The 18979-nt window shown below is 39.7% G+C and overlaps 1 protein-coding gene across 1 annotated transcript in view; it reads right to left on the reverse strand.

The window, feature by feature from the left end:
* LOC126236674 (TATA-binding protein-associated factor 172) overlaps positions 1-18979 on the reverse strand; it is a 320919-nt gene that overhangs the window by 294483 nt on the left and 7457 nt on the right. Inside the window, exons 4-5 of the mRNA XM_049946158.1 lie at positions 13772-13912; positions 7897-8063 (exon numbers count right to left, since the gene is read on the reverse strand). Coding sequence (XP_049802115.1) covers positions 7897-8063; positions 13772-13912 — 308 coding nt within the window. The remainder of the gene's footprint in view (positions 1-7896; positions 8064-13771; positions 13913-18979) is intronic.

Here is an 18979-nt window from a genome sequence, read left to right on the forward strand (position 1 = left end):
CTCCATGGGAAAAACACAGAGACAGGCTGGATAAAGTTCAGATTACACTAAAATCGGCTGGACTCACCTCCAGTCTGCTAAAACTGGAATTCATGAAGAAGATACAATGTTTAAAGAATGTCATATCATCAGCAAGAACTGAACCAGACCTGAAGAAATTAGAAGCAATTTGAAATTTTCTGTTACCAATCTGTAAAAAAACAACTTCAATCATATCTCTGCTTCTGTGAATACAACTGATATTTTATTAAATAACACTGTAATAAATTAAAAAGAATTTTTTCTGGACATGACAGACAGCCTTGTCACAGTGGTAACACTTGTTTCCGTCAGATCACCAATGCTAAGAACTGTTGTGCTTGACTAGCACTTGGATGGGTGACCGTCTGGGTCTATAGAGCACTGTTGACAAGTGGGGTGCACTCTCCCCTTGTGAAGCCAACTGAGGAGCTACTTGATTGAGAAGTAGTGACAACTCTGGTCACGAAAACTGAGAAAAGCTGGAAGAGCGGTGTGCTGACCCCACACCCCTCCATATCTGCATCCAGTGACACCTATTGGCTGAGGATGACAAGGTAGTCAACTGGTACCACTAAGTCTTCTGAGGCTTGTTCGGACAGAGTTTCTGAATGTGGAGTACTGATCAAGAGGAAGGTGCTTGATGAGATCAAGAAGCAACTCTTAAGTGCTCCACTACTGCAGATGCCAGCTCTTAAAAACATTTTACCTTGGAACAGACATGAGTGAATTTGGTTTGGCACTGCATCCATTTATATGAAATAATCATTAGGAACATCACATGATAGTGTTTTCAAGCTGAGTTTTGTCAGCTTGAGACAGGAAATGGAGTATGACAGCGCATGAAGTGTTCGCGATTGTGGAGGGCTTGGACCAGTTCCATTATTTTCTGCGTGTACAGCACATCATTGTATGGAGAGATCATCTAACATTATCCTTCTCATCTCAGTGCACATTCATTACGTAATCAGCTTGCTAGATGGGCTCTTGCTTTACAGGAATTTGACTTTGAAATCCAATATATTTCTACTGAAACAAATGTGGTACCTGATGCTTTATCACAGCATCTGCCAAATTTAAAACATATTTTCACCAACACTTCAAAGAAATCAAGATCAATTTTATAAGAGGTGTGAATAGTGTGTCAAAAATCCATAAGTTCCTACATTACACCAAGGCACAGCAGGTGGCAGATGTAATTTTAAAAATGATCATCGTAATGTATCAAGAAAATTTGGCAACCTAATTCATGAAGACATCTTATACCGCAGAAATGCCCAAGTTAAAATTGCGATGGCTTTGCATGCCAAAATATAATACTGATGATTTGATTAAATATATACACACAGTTTTCCACATTTTGGTCTGAAGAAATGCTTACTTTTATTTATTTATTTATTTATTTATTTATTTCATGTTCCGTAGATCCAGATAGTGAGTCAATCACAAGGACATGGAACATGTCAAATTGTACAGGTTTCAATTTAAACTTACAATAAATACAAAGGCAATTCAATGCCAAATTGAACATAGTTTACATAAGACATACTATAAACACAGTAATAGATACAATGTCAGCTAGATAACATAACAACCATTTAACAGAAAACGGAGTTTCAAATAAAGGTTAAAGATAAGAACACAAAGTTAAATCAGACATTAGGCCTACAAGAGTAAATACAGGTACAGCCAATTTGTTGTTACAAAAAGTGTGCTAATGCTCAAATGCACAATAAAATCAACTGAAGTACTTCTAGACACAATAAGTTTAGTGATGGTATACATTTTCTTTCAGATATTCATCCACAGTATAAAAATATTTCTCTGTCAGGTAATCTTTGAGAACTTGCTTAAATTTTGACAGTTCTGTATGAACACATTTGATATGTAGTGGTAGTAGAGCATTGAACAGCTTAATGCTGGAGTAGTAAACTCCGTTTTGTACCAGAGTGAGACGTTTCATTTCGAAATGTAGATTGTTTTTGTTTCTGGTGTTATAGCCATGGAATTTACTGTTGTCTTGGTAGATAGCATAATTTTTGCACACAAAGGTCAGCAAGGAAAAAATATACTGTGAGGCAGTTGTTAGGATACCTATCTTCTGAAACAAGTGCCTGCAAGAATGTCTTTGATGGATTCCACACATTATTCTGATTGCTTTTTTTTGGATGGTGAAAACTTTTTTTGCAAGTGGTTGGTTCCCCCAGAATATGATAGCATATGACATCAATGAGTGGAAGTAGCCCAAGTACGCAACCTTAATGGTGTCAACTTCAGCCACTGAAGAAATTACCCGTAATGCAAATGTTGCCGAGCTAAGTTTTTTACGTAGATGAAGAATGTGAACTGACCAATCACATTTGCTGTCTATGTAAGCACCCAGGAATTTTGTATCTTCAACTTTCTGTATTGGTTGATCTCTACATTTTATGTTAATTACATCGAGATTACTTTGTGAAGTATGGAACCTCATATAATGAGTTTTATCTGCATTGAGTGAGAGACCATTTGAGGAGAACCAATTTAAGATGTCATTAAAAACAGTATTTGTAGTTTGTTCAAGATTGTGATCTATCAAATCATCAATTAGAATTGTGGTATCATCAGCAAACAGGGTAAATTTGCTGTTTGTCTCAGAACAAAGCAATGTCTTCAAGAACAGGTGACCTTTAATACCGTGTCTTGGCTAGTACTAAGAGATACAAAAGAATGTGATTTATGTAAGGGTACCAAGGTGTCTACAACACAATATAAAGGATAAATGAACAATATTCTCCCACAAACAGGCTAAGTCATTGCTTTCGATATTTTTTGACTGCTTCCTAAATCTCGCGGAAACTTCTCACGGAGCTTATTTAGTGGAATTACAGCAGAACCCCACTTTTACAACTATCAAGCAGCTTTAAAGAATAGTGTAAAACAAAGTAAAATGTAAAATATGGGCAATAACTTTTTAAACAGTAAAAGTAACATATGTGATACCCCATCTTGCATTTTCATAGTTTGTTTGATATATGTGCATAATAGGCATCAAAATAATAGCAAGGGGGCTGTTGTTTATCCATCACTAGATGTGCCCTATGGTGTTATCCACAGCTAAAAAGTTATTTTCAAAGAAATTTTAATGCAGAAACTCACTATACACACATATGCACCATCGAAAAAGTTATCTCTTGGAGATATTGAGATGCAAGCCACACATGGGCCAGTAAAGTGCATGACAGACACACACACACACACACACACACACACACACACACACACACACACAAAATGAGAGAGAGAGAGAGAGAGAGAGAGAGAGAGAGAGAGAGAGAGATATATATATGATGCAAGAAGCTGACAGAATACATTGCTCAAAACTAATTCGTTTATTTAACAGAAAAAATTACACAAGTAAGTAGTGAATTACAAAATGTGCAAGGAAAGGAAGTAAATTACTTAATTACTATTTGCGATGTATCGAGCACAGAAAAGATCATAATTGTCTTCGTGTGTGCAGAGGGCCAGAAATCTACTATAATACATCTCTGTAAACAATGTACCAATACTTCTTATTTTCTGTATATATGTAGAGATTGCTGGCTCTCAACACATGCAAGCAGCCAACGTACATCTGTCTGTGCAAAAAACATGGTGTGCCCAGATGAATACCTGCCACTTTTAATGTTTTCCTCAACTATTTATTTATAGTGATTGAGATAGCCACTTTCAAAGAGAACTGCTAAAGTTTGAATTAGAAAGGCAAATTTGTTGGGATGATAGGAATTTGTGGTGTCAAAATTGTCTCCGTTGGTTCCCAATCCAGTAGTTATGTTGCCCATCCCACGGGAACAGTGACCCCCCCTCAGAATAAAAGGTACCATAGCCTGTGTGTTTATTCAGGATGAAGGCTATCTCCCAGTCCAATGTTCATCCAAATCCATCCAGCCACTTCAGTGTGAAGGAGTAACAAACATACTAACTCGACGAAGACAGTGTGAAGGAGTAACAAACATACTAACTCGACGAAGAAAGAAAATAAGCAAACAATTTTGTACTTGTTTTCTTAAATTATGTTCTCAAGCTGTAACATTTCACAGTGTGTATAATTCACATGCCTGCTAATTTAGCATCATTTAATATTTAGCTAGTGTTTGTTTCCTATCTACTGGGGCCCTTTGTTACTTGTTACTTTCTCGCTGAAACTTCATTTTGCCATTAATTTCCAGGTTAAATTTATTTTTTGAGGGCCAGGGATGTGAAAGGGTCCTATATCCTCTCATGTTGGTATATTTATTACATTTTGAGACATTTTGCAAGTTTATTGCTTAGTGTTACCATAGAGTACGTGTTATATTACTGCAGCTACTGCTGGTTTAGCAATGTCCCGCATTTAAGAGTAAGTTTTGCCTACTGACAATGCTTTCTGAAATTGTGATAGACATGTAATGTACACGCTTGGTGTAGCACAGCAGTAGCAAGTCGCTGTTATAGTACTGACTCCAAACTGGTCAGCCGCTCTCACTAAATGTTCTTGTATGAGGCATGTGTGTTTGAATGGACTGACAGGGAGGGGGGAGGGGGGAATAAACAAATAAAAAATTAAAAAATATTGCAACACCAAGGAGTTGTGCAACATAAATCATGTGTTTCCACATCTGATAGTTGTTGTCTATTCCAATTTTGTGGCAGTCGCATAAGCGTGGCACTATGATGCAAATCAGGTTTTGAATGAGGTCATGTAATACCACAATGATAAACCGAATATTCCTTCTGCAATACTGCAGATAGACTTGGTAGGAATGTATACTCTGTACATAACTAGTGGCACCGGTGGTCATGAGAATGTACGGTCGCAAAACGACAGGGCTCCGGGCACCCAGGTGGCACTACCAAGAGGGAAGACATTGTGTTCAGTGTATCGCTCTGGTGCATCGTCCTGCACCTGCAGCAGATATCTGAGCAGCAATTGGCAACAAAATGACGCAATGAACTGCTACAAATCAGTTATTTCATGGACGGTAGCAAGCATTCCATTGAGTCCATGCCACCGCCATTTGCAATTTCAGTGGCGTCAAGTGAGAGGTCGCTAGAGGGCAGGACAGAGGTCTGTTGTGTTTTCTGGTGAAAGCTTGTTCTGCCTTGGTACCGATGATGGCCTTGTGTTGGTTAGGAGGAGGGCAGTTGAGGGCATGCAACCAAATTGATCGCAAACGACACGCACTGGACCTATGCATGGAGTTATGGGTCTGGGGTGCAATTTTGCACGACGGCAGGAGCACTCTCATGGTTATCCCATGCACCCTGACTGCAAATTTGTGTGTCAATCTGGTGATTTGACCTGTTTTGCTGCCATTAATGAACAGCATTCCAGGGAGTGTTTTCTAGCAGGATAAGAGTCGCCCACATACAGCTGCTAAAACCCAACAAGCTCTACAGTGTTTCAGCATGTTGCCTTGGCCTGCTCGATCAACAAATCTGTCTTCCATCAAGCACATATAGGACACAATTGGATGACACTCCAGCCAATGTTGGCTCACAGTTACATGGGTTGTGACGCCACATGAGCCATATTTGGTTCACGTATACATTGTACTGTGGGCCATGTGAGCCATAACTGGCTCACATGCAGAGTTGTGTTTAGATGCCTCATGAGCCTCATAGTACTCACAGATAGTGCATTTCAACTATGGGTTTAAAAGTGGTGGCTCCACTGAACACACTCATGTTCATAACACTCAATATTTTTGCAGTTGGTAGCCATTGTGATTCTTAACTGCAAATGTCAGAAATATACTTAAAGATGACTCAGCAATTGTTAGTTTTGCTGACTGGTCTTGTGTGCTAGTTGAGGTTACGTTTGAATCTTTGATTAGTTTCCTAGTTTGTTATTATGGCCAAAAGAAGACAAAATTTTGAAGAACTTTAGCAGCTAGTGAATAACGCTATGCAAGAGAGCTTATCAAGCTGTAAAAGTGACATTTTTGGTAACACAGACGACGACAATGATTACGAGCCTGATAATAAACATTGTGTTAGAGACCATACAAAGCAACAGAAGCAAATTTGTTGGGATGATTCTAGTTCGTGGAGTCAAAACTGTCTCCTTTTGGCTCCCAATCCAGTAGTTATGCTGCCCATCCCATGGGAACAGTGACCCCCCCCCCCCCCAAGAATAAAAGGTACCATAGCCTAGGTGTTTATTCAGGATGAAGGCTATCTCCCATTCCAATGTTCATCCAAATCCATCCAGCCACTTCAGTGTGAAGGAGTAACAAACATACTAGCTCGGCAAAGAAAGAAAATAAGCAAACAATTTTGTATTTGTTCAGGTTCACTGATGATATCTTCACAATCTGGACTCTAGGCCAAGACACCCTTTCTTCCTTTCTTCAAAACCTCAACACCTTCTCTCCCATCCACTTCACATGGTCCTCCTCAACCCAGCAAGCCACCTTCCTAGATGTTGATCTCCTCCTCTTTGATGGCTCCATTCACACTTCTGTCCAAATTAAATCCAAACCAAAAAATCCCTCGCACACAGCCTGGCCATCTGCAGCCACAACAGAATAAATACCTGATATAATCTACATCCTCAAAAACCAATAGGTCAGTCTTCAGGCCAAATTAGTAACAAATAAGAGGGAAGGTGTTTATCACATGGACAAATTGATAAAAACCATCTACATCTATATCCATACTCTGCAAATCACTATGAAGCTCCTGGCAAAGGGTATGTCCCGCTGTACCAGTTACTAGGATTTCTTCCCATTCCATTCACATATACAGTGCAGGAAGAATTATTGTTTGAATGCCTATGTGTGTGTGCTGTAATCATTCTAATCTTATCAAACAACACTGATGTGAGTGATACACAGGATGTTTTAGTATATTCCTATAGTAACTAACTTTATTCTAACCCACAACTACTTTTCATTTGAAGGGAAGGTATATAAACAAATCTGCGGCACAGCCATGGGCACCCTCAGGGCATCCTCGTATGCCAACCTACCCATTCTCATCTCTGACCAGGTTTATTTGCCACCCTCTGCCAAAGCATCTGCCCATATTTCCTCACTCCTCTCCTTTCCTTTCCTTTCTTCCCCACCTCCCTGTCCCACAACCACCTGATGCTGTGCCTGTTGGCAGTCTAGGCCCTGCACACTCCACCAGACAGCATTCGTCTCTCTCCCCACCCGCACACTGCTATCCCTTCCCCTTCCCCACCCCCTCCATACTGCTGCTTGCACCCCATGTGATAGTTGCACTCCAGCCCAAGATGTTGGAGCTGGCAGTCGTGTGTGCATGAGGTGTACTTGCTCGTGTGTGTGTGTGTGTGTGTGTGTGTGTGTGTTTTACTGATGAAGGCTGTGGCCGAAAACTTCATGTGTCTTAATTGTGCCTGTCTGCAACCTGACACATCTTCTTTATGGTAAATAGCAATCTGTCTTTTTCCTACATTGTTGATATTCCTATAGTATATATTAGGCATAACAAAAATAATTGTTCAAAAATATACTGCCACAATATGAAAAAATCTATTGGTAGTGCTTAGTGTTGTTTACTCATATTTTGTGCAAAACTATGGTGTACAAAGATCATCTTAAATTTTCTGTTAGAGCCAAAATAATTATTAATAATGTCACTAGATACATCACTCTTTAAAGGTGTTCTAGTAGTTTAATTTCAAATATAAATCAACATTTGATTGCTTTAAGCATGCTTTACCAGAAAGAAAGTAAAATTTCCTATTAATATGCAAATGACAGCGCAAGGAACAGTTAGGTATTACTTAAGATTTAGTATAATTACTTCACTTGCACTAGACAGATATCACACATTGTCAACAATGTTAAGCAACAATCTAGATAGAGTTGTCCCTCATATAATACTTACACCACATGAACCAAGAAAGGAAAGAGATCCATCAGTAACTGAAGCGCTAAAATCTTCAGCAGATATTAGGTCTTCCATATCTATGCCAAGACGACTTGATACATCTAAACCAAGACGCGCATTAAGCAACTGTCGTTGCTTTGCCATTCTTTCCCGCATAGCTGATGCTAAGTAATGAAAAGAAATAAATAGAAATTAAAAAGTCAGTAACAGTATTACATCAAAATATATTACAAATCCTGGCAAAGATGACAGTGCCAGTACACTGATATCGCAGAGCAAGTTTTCAGAATGCAATATAATTTTTGATAAATACGTGTAATGCCGGTTGGTCGGGCTTCATCCACAGTTCACTGAATACTATTCAACGAATCCACAGTTCATTGAATACTATTCAACGAACTATGGATGAAGCCCGACCAACAGGCATTACATGCATTGATCAAAAATGAAATTGCATTGAGAATGGCTAGTTTCTAGCAGAAATCGAGATCTGCCAATAAAATTTAACAAGGACGACTGATAGCTGAAATCTATTATTTACAATGCAAATTTTTCTTGTTGTGGACATACACAGTATACACTGCATAACAACAATGTAGCTCATAGTAATTGTTCAAAGTGACAACCACCAGTCTCAATGTATGCATAACTAGGGTGCATGACTTCTGCTGCATTATCTCTAAGATCCCTTGTGTCTGTTGTACAGGGAGTCAGGCCGCTAGGAGCCTAGCAAGCCTGTCTTCATTTGTTTCTATGGAGGTTTCATACACCAATGTCTTGACCCAGTAGGAAAACTGTCCAGATCTGTGAGATCTGGCGATCGCACAGGCCATGGGACAGGACCTCCCCTTCCAATCCAATGATGATGGTACGTATTGTTCAGGAGCTCACGAACATTAACATCAAAGTGGGCTGGTGCACAGTTGTGTTGAAACCAGCTCACTGTGCAGACAACAAGGGACATAGTTTCCAAGACTATGGCAGCACATTTCACAGGAACACCAGGTAACATGGACCAGTCAAATGAGGAGACAGCAGATAAGGTCCTATTAGTTGATCTTGGATGATGCCCACCCCTATGTTGACAGAATCACTGCTGGTGGCCACTGATGTGTGAGTGTGGTAACTGTTGAAAACAGTCACAGGTGAATGAGGCCTCATCCACGAACAACATAAACTGTACGAAGTTCAGCACTACTGTGGATAATCCTCTGACAGAAATGAAGGCAAGGCTCGAACTTCGTTGCTCCCACTGCTTACACACATTCTTTACGACAGGGGTGTAATACCTACTCCAGCAGTACTCTCCATATTGTACCCTAAGAAGAGTGAATTTCAGAGGCAAGCTGACGGGAGATTATTGCTGGATGGTTGGCTAAACAATCCAACACCTCCCCTCGAAATCTGTTGTTCCAACATGTCCTTGGTGGGAACCTTGGCAGCTCTCTATAATGTTAATGGCTCCTTCTCTAGTAAGTTGGTATCCATGGCGATGAACTTCTTTCCATTAGGATGATGCCTACTGGGAAAGTGTTTTCTGCACATTTGTGCTGCTTTACGGGCTCTACATCCTGCCACAGCATACATTAAATGCAAGTCTGCCAACCCTCATCATGAATAACATTCTATCTTTGATCAAGTGTCACGCACTGTGCACAGGAACACATCTTGCAATGGACGCATCACAAGCTGCCTGATGCAATGGACAACTGCCACCAGGGATAGTGGTGTGCACGAGACACAGATTAATGCGCCAGTGAAAACTCACCTAACATTGTTGTAAGTTCTGGGAACACTTATATAAATATCTCAGAATAACTTGGATGCCATAAAGTGTTTGTGAATGTAGTTCTTTGTTTCTTCCGTAAAATGCAGGAACATGTCCACTACAAATTTAGTGAAATCAATTCACCTCTTCTTAAAGGCTGCTTGGAGAGTATGAATTCTTTCATATAACTTGAAGGGAGTGTTTGGAACAATGCATATGAAATTGGCTGTTGAAGGTCCTATTATCCTTGTTTGGAAAGGGAAATTGGGTAATCTTATATATTACTAGCAAGTTTGTGATTTCTTTATTTATATATATATTTATTTGATTGGGGGGGGGGGTTGAATTGTGAAATAGAGAAAAAGAGGGGGGAGGGATGTGGTTCAGTAGGTATTTGAACATCCTTCAGATATGCTTGATACTACAATAAAAAACAAAGAACTAAAGATGATCAATATGGCAATGTGAAAAATAAGCATGTGAAAGTACAAATTTCTAACAATACAGGGTGTTTATAAATTAGTTATACAAAAATAACCTTTAACTGTGAAAAAGGTAAATAAATTACAGAAATATTTGATACAGCGGTGAATGCAGTATATCTTCAACTTTTATTTACAAATGTTCAATGTGGCTAACTTTTATAACACAACAAACGTCCCGTCTGTAATCAGTTTCCTGTCAAATTCTATAAAGGATGTATTAATGTACGGCTGCAACTGTGTGCAATATTCGTTGTTGCAGCTCAACAAGGTTTCCCAGAAGTATAGGAACAACACTCTATGTTTAATGTAAGAGAAGTCAACTGGAGTTAAATCAGGTGATCATAGTGATCTGAATATTGTTCCACCATGTCCAATCCAAGTCATCAGCACATTCCTACAGAGATAAGTGAAAACTTCATGACGATAATGTGGTGGCGTACCATCTTACTGGAAAGTAAATTGTACGTCCATATCAAGTTGTGATTGAGGTATTAGATAACATTCAAGCATATACAGGTATGATTTTACCACAGGTATGGATTCATGAAACCACAAATAACACTGTGCATGGTCTGCACCATTATTCAACTCCATGGTGACTGTTGGAATAACTCTTTGGTACGTGCCACCTAGTGGGAATGCCATAAACTAAATGTGTTAGGTGGGAATAAAACTTTAAGACATTGCATTCAATGCTGTTTCAAAGACTTCTGCAATTTATTTATCCTTTTCACAATTAGAGGTAACTTTTGTATAAATAATTTATAAACACTCTGTATATCAGAAGAGTATATTCCTTAGGATATTAATTGACTGCATGCCAATGATTATCGAATGTGTAAACACAACTTTCCCCACTTAGTGAATGATATTCCATTTTCACATATCTTAACTGACAAAGATGCGACCTAGTCTGTGTAGGAAGTAACCATACTGTGCATTTTGTGATGATTTCTTCTTTATTTTATTTTCATATTCAGTAACTGAAATTTAATGGAAGCTCACTAATGATCAAATACTGTGAAATTGGCAAACAAGGCATAATACAACAACATACCAGGGATAAGATTCTTTGAACGTTATTTTCCTATTGTTTTACCAATATTGTAAATTTTAAGACTTACCACATCTCTTTACTAAAGAGACTACCTATACAAGGTTATCAATGCATCGAGCCTCTCCTATGCAAAGCATATCCAGTACTACCCACATGTTCAACCTGAACTTACATCAAGACTGTTGATAACCTTTTATTACTGAGATGTTTCTACATTATGAACACAAACTCCACCGTAACAAACTCCATTAATTAGCCAGATACACTACAGTTCTCTGGATTATTCCAAATTTCCACAATTCAAAAACTGAATACTCTTTTCCTGGTCAAACTGTTGCTACCCTGAAACATCTGAAGCTTGGAAGTCAAACTAGTAGAGAGATCTGCAGGTCCTGTGGTTACTCTGGGAGTAAGCATGGGATTGTTCTTACAACAGGAGCTTACATGCATAAAGCATTGAGCAGTCTGGTGACATATGTAGTCAAGTTTCTTACAACAAAACTAACACTTGAAGCCGGGTAGGAGTTGCTACATTCATTAAGACAGAACCTCTTCATAGGTTACTTAGGAAAGAGATTTCTGCACATGCATTTTTGATGTTACTTACAAAGAACATAGGCTTAATGATTAGAAAGAACAATCCACCAGTCCCTGGGCAATTACGGAGCTGAGGAGAATAAGTTTCTGCAGCCCACTTGATTTTACTGTCCTCCAATGACATGGGAAAGGGGGGCAGTTCTTGAGGTCATAATAACTAATCAGTCACAGCTGTCTCAAGGGACTGCTGGGCCTCATTGCAACCGGCTGGTAACTCGAGTCTTCTTCCTATGCAAGACCTCTGCCGGGAAGCCGTATCGTATGTCACGATCCTGCAGAAGTTAAATTACAAAAGCTACTAGTAGATGTTCCTCCTCCTCCAACAAGGCTCACCACGATATGTTCATTAAAAAAATTCAAATTTGATTTCTGAATAAGAAACCTCCTGGATATTTCCATATAATTTGAAAGCTGTTATTCTGTTGGCTAGCTCAGTTGTATTGATATTCGTGCTACATTAGGCACCAAAAGCTGCTGCATGTATGTCAGAGCACATACACAGCTCTCATTTAATGCAGTCCTGACGAGAAATTAAAGTGAGATGATATGGTGTGTTATATGTGAGACCTGTTTACCATTTTACCTATTATCTCATCTAGCTTAAACATTTTCACTCCAGTCCTTGGTTGGCAGAGAGGGCCAAAAGTCATAAGCCTTCAGTTAAACAGCACATTTGCTTCAGTACTTGCTGGCCAACCTTTAAAACCCTACCATACCATAGCGAAGCAGCAGCAAAAACTCCACTGACGGACATGAGCTAGCTGTGTAGGTGGCAGCTTTATAAACAAAGCACAAAGTTGACACACAATCCATGTGACATCTCTTTGGTAACAGTGATTTCTTTACGATGCTACTGGGCTGAAATGACATTGACTACTGTGCATGTTTACAATTTCATTCCCCTCATTTTCTCTTGGCATGGAGTTGGGTCAGTTTTTGCAACTTACCTGTGCCTGCATCCTTGCCAGTGGCCCTTCTTGCCACAACCTCAATATGGCCCTGGTTATATAAATACTTGGCTTGATCCAAACTGTCATCCCCTACAGTTTCTATTTGCTTGTCCCAACAAGACGATAGTGACTGCCACTTACTTATCTGTATTTAACATCCTTTAGCCAAACCTAGTCAAGTGTACACACAGACTGCAGCCTCTCTGATATTTGCACCAGCAACAATCATATCGTATTACAAATCACAGTATCTGCCTTGCATTAGTAGAGTTTCCTCCCATCACTCCTTAGGATATACGCCTGATGGTCAGTTGGGTTTGCCTGTCCTACAATACTATAGTTCACATATCCTAATGTCAGAAGACAGAGAGGTGCAGAGCATGAGAGAGAGAGAGAGAGAGAGAGAGAGAGAGAGAGAGAGAGCAACAGGAACAAATTCAGGAAGCCTGGAGGGGATGAGGTTTGCAAATGTATGGTGGCAGAGAAGGAGCATAAACCTCCCATATTGTGAAGTGTAGATGAAACAATAATGAATGGAAAAGCATCACCACAGCAGTAAGGCCACATCTTAGTCTGGAGGACAGCAGTTATCAACATCCAGTGCTTCAGCAAGGCAATCACACAGAGTCTAAATTTCATTGGCTGCCAGTGATAAGTAGAGTTGGATGCAAAGAACACTGACATGGGGATGCCTTCCAAAGGATCACACAATATAGCAAATGCGTGCAAAATAAAGAAATTTATTATATCAAACAAAAAATGACTGATAGGTTCTTATCTTCCATTGGCAGCTAACCCACAACACATTTCATAAACTTAGTTTTTGTTTACAAATAGGTTTATTTATCTTTTGCCCCCCCCCCCTCCCCATCATCCCTCAAAGCTCGAATGACAACCACCCTGATGAAATAAGGACATCTGTTACTTCTGTTTTTATACATGATAAAATGTTTTGGAGCACAAGTCATACAACTACAAATTACAAAAAGGATTTCCGTACAAAATCAACACTTACCTGATAAATCCTCATCTTGATCGAATTCCTTTCCTTCTGAAGCCATTAAATGACCTCCATTTGTCAAAACTTTGCACATATCAAATTTTTCAAAAGTCATTCGACCAGTCCTTGCCAGCACAGCAGCACCATCTCTGTCAACTGAATAACAAAAAAATTACATTAAAGAGCTATATCTACAGTTTTGCATGTTACTACCACCAAACAAACTGCTGGGGACCACAAATGTTAGTCACTTATTGCAGACTTTTTGAAAAAGTTTCAAAACTACAAACAAAATTGTAGAGTATGAAAACCAAAACAATCGAAAACTGCTGCTGTTATTCTTGTATTTATCAGCCCTAAGATTGTGTTATTGCAGCTCTCCACAATAGTCTATCCAATCCAAATGTTCTCATATCTACTTCAACATACATCCATTGGAATCTGTTAACTGTATTCTTGAGTTTCTCTCCTCTACAATTTTATTACTTCTCATTTTCCTCCATTATGAAATGAAATATTCCTTCATACCTCAAGATGCATCCTGTTAACTTATTACTTATCTTAGTCACATTGTGCCAAAAAACTTTTCTCCCCTCTTCGATTCAGTACCTTTTCATTAGTTATCTACGCTCTCATCAATCAGCTTTCTTCTAAATGGCTCTGAACACTATGGGACTTAACATCTGTGGTCATTGGTCCCCTAGAACTTAGAACTACTTAAACCTAACTAACCTACGGACATCACACACATCCATGCCCGAGGCAGGATTCAAACCTGCGACCGTAGCGGTCACGCGGTTCCAGACTGAAGCGCCTAGAACCGCACGGCCACACCGGACGGCTCAGCTTTCTTCTGTAATACCACATTTCCAATGTTTCTGCTATCTTATTGTTTGCAATCTGCATGAAAATACTATGAGACGAATCAGCTTTCTGCATGAACTTTAATAACTTTCAGATGTCTTGACCACACTTTTTATTATTTTCAAAATTGCCTTATGTGTTTCAACATTCTGACATTTTCAAACACTATAAAATACAACACAAAACTGGTATTATGAGATTTGAAAATATTTTACATTTCACCACTAATTAAAGACACAACATAATGAGTTGAGTATGGTTTCCTAGCTTACCAAGGGTGACAATTCTTGAACTATACAAAAAATAACTTAGTTACAAACTACGGCATGCACACAAATCAACATGTAAACGGCACTACAGATATTTGGATTTAGGTGATGACATGTTCAATACACCTGCCACCAATGGCGATTATGCGGCACAGACGAATAGTGAAATTCTGCATGACCCGCTGAAGTGTTGCAACATTGATGCTATTGATGACCTCCTGAATGGCTGTTTTCAACTCAGCAACTGATAAAAAAATTAAAATTATAGGGATTAGAAGAGGGTGGAGAAGAAATAGGTTTAAAATTGGCACACTGAAAATAAAGTACGTAAGATGTTCTGTGGTTCTACAACCGTAAAACTGTTTTCTGTAAATAACAAGCATTGTAAAAACCCACGAAGCAATTAAATGGGAAGGGAGGAGGGTGGGAGAGGGGGAGGGGGCGTAAAGAGCAAACAAGATTAATCTTGACATACTGAAAAATCCTTTAAAATCATTTGTAGTTCCCAGACTAGTACTGTTCTATAAAATGACATTATAAAACAAAGTGAAAGTGTTGTGGAACAGCTGTAGCAGCACTGTTGAACAGGGTTCTCAGTTTGTGTTATGCAGTGTCAAGCACCGAGTAACAACTTATGACTACTCTATATCAGTTAAAATTTTGTCTAATGTGCGGTTCTTTGGTAAAAGCTGTATTTTTATGCAGCTATCATTGCTCTCATACATATGCTCCTTGAAACATTTTTTGAAGGGCTTACCAGTCTGTCCTATATAAAATTTTTCGCAGTCTGCCACTTAATCCTGTATATTCCCATGTCCTCATACTTGTCATGCTTGCCCTCAACCAAGTGTCGTAATTTGTTTGCTAATATACTGTTACTGTTTAGCTGCAAACTGATATAATGCTTCCTGAATCTGTTTACTATCTGTAAAGTGAATGTTCCTTTATACATCATACTCATCCAAATCCGTTGTTTTTTTTTTTTACGGTAGGGTGTTTCTGCTATTTATAAGCCTACTGTACGGAGACTTAACTTCTTTACTGTTATAACCTTCTACCTTGCTACTCATTCTAAAATGTTCTATTCTTCCTTGATGTCATCCTCATTTAAGGGCAGCTTTATTAACATACTTAGCATAACCCGCAAACAGGCACATTTGTGCAATTTTGGGTGGCATGAGTCGCTGGTAAAATGGCACCTGCAAATGTTGACTTCCTAAAAATGCCAAATGTCAGTGGACCTGTTTATAGTTACACCAAGAAAATTTATAGCTTGTCCAACTTTATATTCAGCTGTAAATTTTACGTTGGGGTGCTTACTGTTAAATTTCACAGCCACTTCTTTGATCATTTCATCACTGCATTTTACTACTATAAAGCCACCATCCACATATCTATTATAAGTGACAATTTCACTCCAGAGTTCTGGGTAGTTGGTAATGAAAGCATTTTCCAAGTGATCCATGAAAATCTCAGCTACTGTGCCCAATAACATGTTTCCCCATAGCTAGGACTTTCTACCACAATCTTAATTTTTATTGTTTTTATCTTTGCCATATGTGTAATTACAGCTTGTGGTTTGTTATATATAACTATTTCTGTAAGAGTTATCTTTGATCCGTAGAAAAGATTGTGATACATAATAGAAGTAAAAGGGAAATGTAATGTAGGTAAAAGACAACATGTTATGTAAGATTGCAAAATTGCCAATGTACCATTAGCAATAATATTGCACTGGGATTTAAATGATTGTATTTTGGATGGTGCTTTACTTTAACTAAGATTTTTGGGTTAAGGAGTTCCAATTAGAAACAGATTGACGGAACTAATGGTTGGCATGCCAAAATAGCACCTGCTCAAATTGTTTGACTTTCCTGTGTGGTACTTGTGCATTTGCTCCCCCTGGCAGAAATGGCAATGCACGAGTACTATGTGAGTGGGTGCTACATGTGTCAACTGGTATTTCTATAGTTCTTAGTTCTTACACAATGATTTTATGAACTTTTACTGATGCTAGTAATTCATATGCTGTATATTGTCAAAAACTGTTTGTCAACAGACAATTTGCCTCGTGTGCCCTAGCACCACTCAGCAGGCTCTTCCAATGTATTATTTTCAACCATTCAAAAGATCTGTTACATGTTGCTTTGGAAATATCTTTTTGTAAAACAATGTACTGACGGAATTGTTTTAAACAATGTAATGGTGAAAATGTAGTTATGAAGAAACAAATGCAGTACATACCACATAGCCAGCACCATTTAGCTGTTTAGTCCACTTGGCTTCCAATTTGTTCCTTGGTAGCAGTTTGCACGTATCTCATGACAGAGAATGTTGACAAGATACAGTGTATCTACTGAACAATTTTATATATCTAAAAACAAAGATGATGTGACTTACCACGTGAAAGCGCTGGCAGGTCGATAGACACACAAACACAAACATACACACAAAATTCAAGCTTTCGCAACCAACGGTTGCTTCGTCAGGAAAGAGGGAAGGAGAGGGAAACATGAAAGGATGTGGGTTTTAAGGGAGAGGGTAAGGAGTCATTCCAATCCCAGGAGCGGAAAGACTTACCTTAGGGGGAAAAAAGGACAGGTATACACAGGCGCGCGCGCACACACACACACACACACACACACACACAAGCAGACATTTGTAAAGGCAAAGAGTTTGGGCAGATATGTCAGTCGAGGCGGAAGTATAGATGCAAAGATGTTGTTGAAATACAGGTGAGGTATGAGCGGCGGCAACTCGAAATTAGCGGAGGTTGAGGCCTGGCGCATAACGAGAAGAGAGGATATACTGAAGGGCAAGTTCCCATCTCCGGAGTTCTGACAGGGTGGTGTTAGTGGGAAGTATCCAGATAACCCGGATGGTGTAACACTGTGCCAAGATGTGCTGGCCATGCACCAAGGCATGTTTAGCCACAGGGTGATCCTCATTACCAACAAACACTGTGTGCCTGTGTCCATTCATGCAAATGGACAGTTTGTTGCTGGTCATTCCCACATAGAAAGCTTCACAGTGTAGGCAGGTCAGTTGGTAAATCACGTGGGTGCTTTCACACGTGGCTCTGCCTTTGATCGTGTACACCTTCCGGGTTACAGGACTGGAGTAGGTGGTGGTGGGAGGGTGCACTGGACAGGTTTTACACCGGGGCGGTTACAAGGGTAGGAGCCAGAGGGTAGGGAAGGTGGTTTGGGGATTTCATAGGGATGAACTAAGAGGTTACGAAGATTAGGTGGACGGTGGAAAGACACTCTTGGTGGAGTGGGGAGGATTTCATGAAGGATGGATCTCATTTCAGGGCAGGATTTGAGGAAGTCGTATCCCTGCTGGAGAGCCACATTCAGAGTCTGATCCAGTCCCGGAAAGTATCCTGTCACAAGTGGGACACTTTTGTGGTTCTTCTGTGGGAGGTTCTGGGTTTGAGGGGATGAGGAAGTGGCTCTGGTTATTTGCTTCTGTACCAGGTTGGGAGGGTAGTTGCAGGATGCAAAAGCTGTTTTCAGGTTGTTGGTGTAATGGTTCAGGGATTCCGGACTGGAGCAGATTCGTTTGCCACGAAGACCTAGGCTGTAGGGAAGGGACCGTTTGATGTGGAATGGGTGGCAGCTGTCATAATGGAGGTACTGTTGCTTGTTGGTGCGTTTGATGTGGACGGACTTGTGAAGCTGGCCATTGGACAGATGGAGGTCAACGTCAAGGAAAGTGGCATGGGATTTGGAGTAGGACCAGGTGAATCTGATGGAACCAAAGGAGTTGAGGTTGGAGAGGAAATTCTGGAGTTTCCTTGACATTGACCCGGAAGGTGTACACGATCAAAGGCAGAGCCACGTGTGAAAGCACCCACGTGATTTACCAACTGACCTGCCTACACTGTGAAGCTTTCTATGTGGGAATGACCAGCAACAAACTGTCCATTTGCATGAATGGACACAGGCACACAGTGTTTGTTGGTAATGAGGATCACCCTGTGGCTAAACATGCCTTGGTGCACGGCCAGCACATCTTGGTACAGTGTTACACCATCCGGGTTATCTGGATACTTCCCACTAACACCAACCTGTCAGAACTCCGGAGA

This window comes from Schistocerca nitens, chromosome 2, assembly GCF_023898315.1.
Source record: "Schistocerca nitens isolate TAMUIC-IGC-003100 chromosome 2, iqSchNite1.1, whole genome shotgun sequence".
Taxonomy (NCBI): Eukaryota; Metazoa; Arthropoda; class Insecta; order Orthoptera; family Acrididae; genus Schistocerca; species Schistocerca nitens.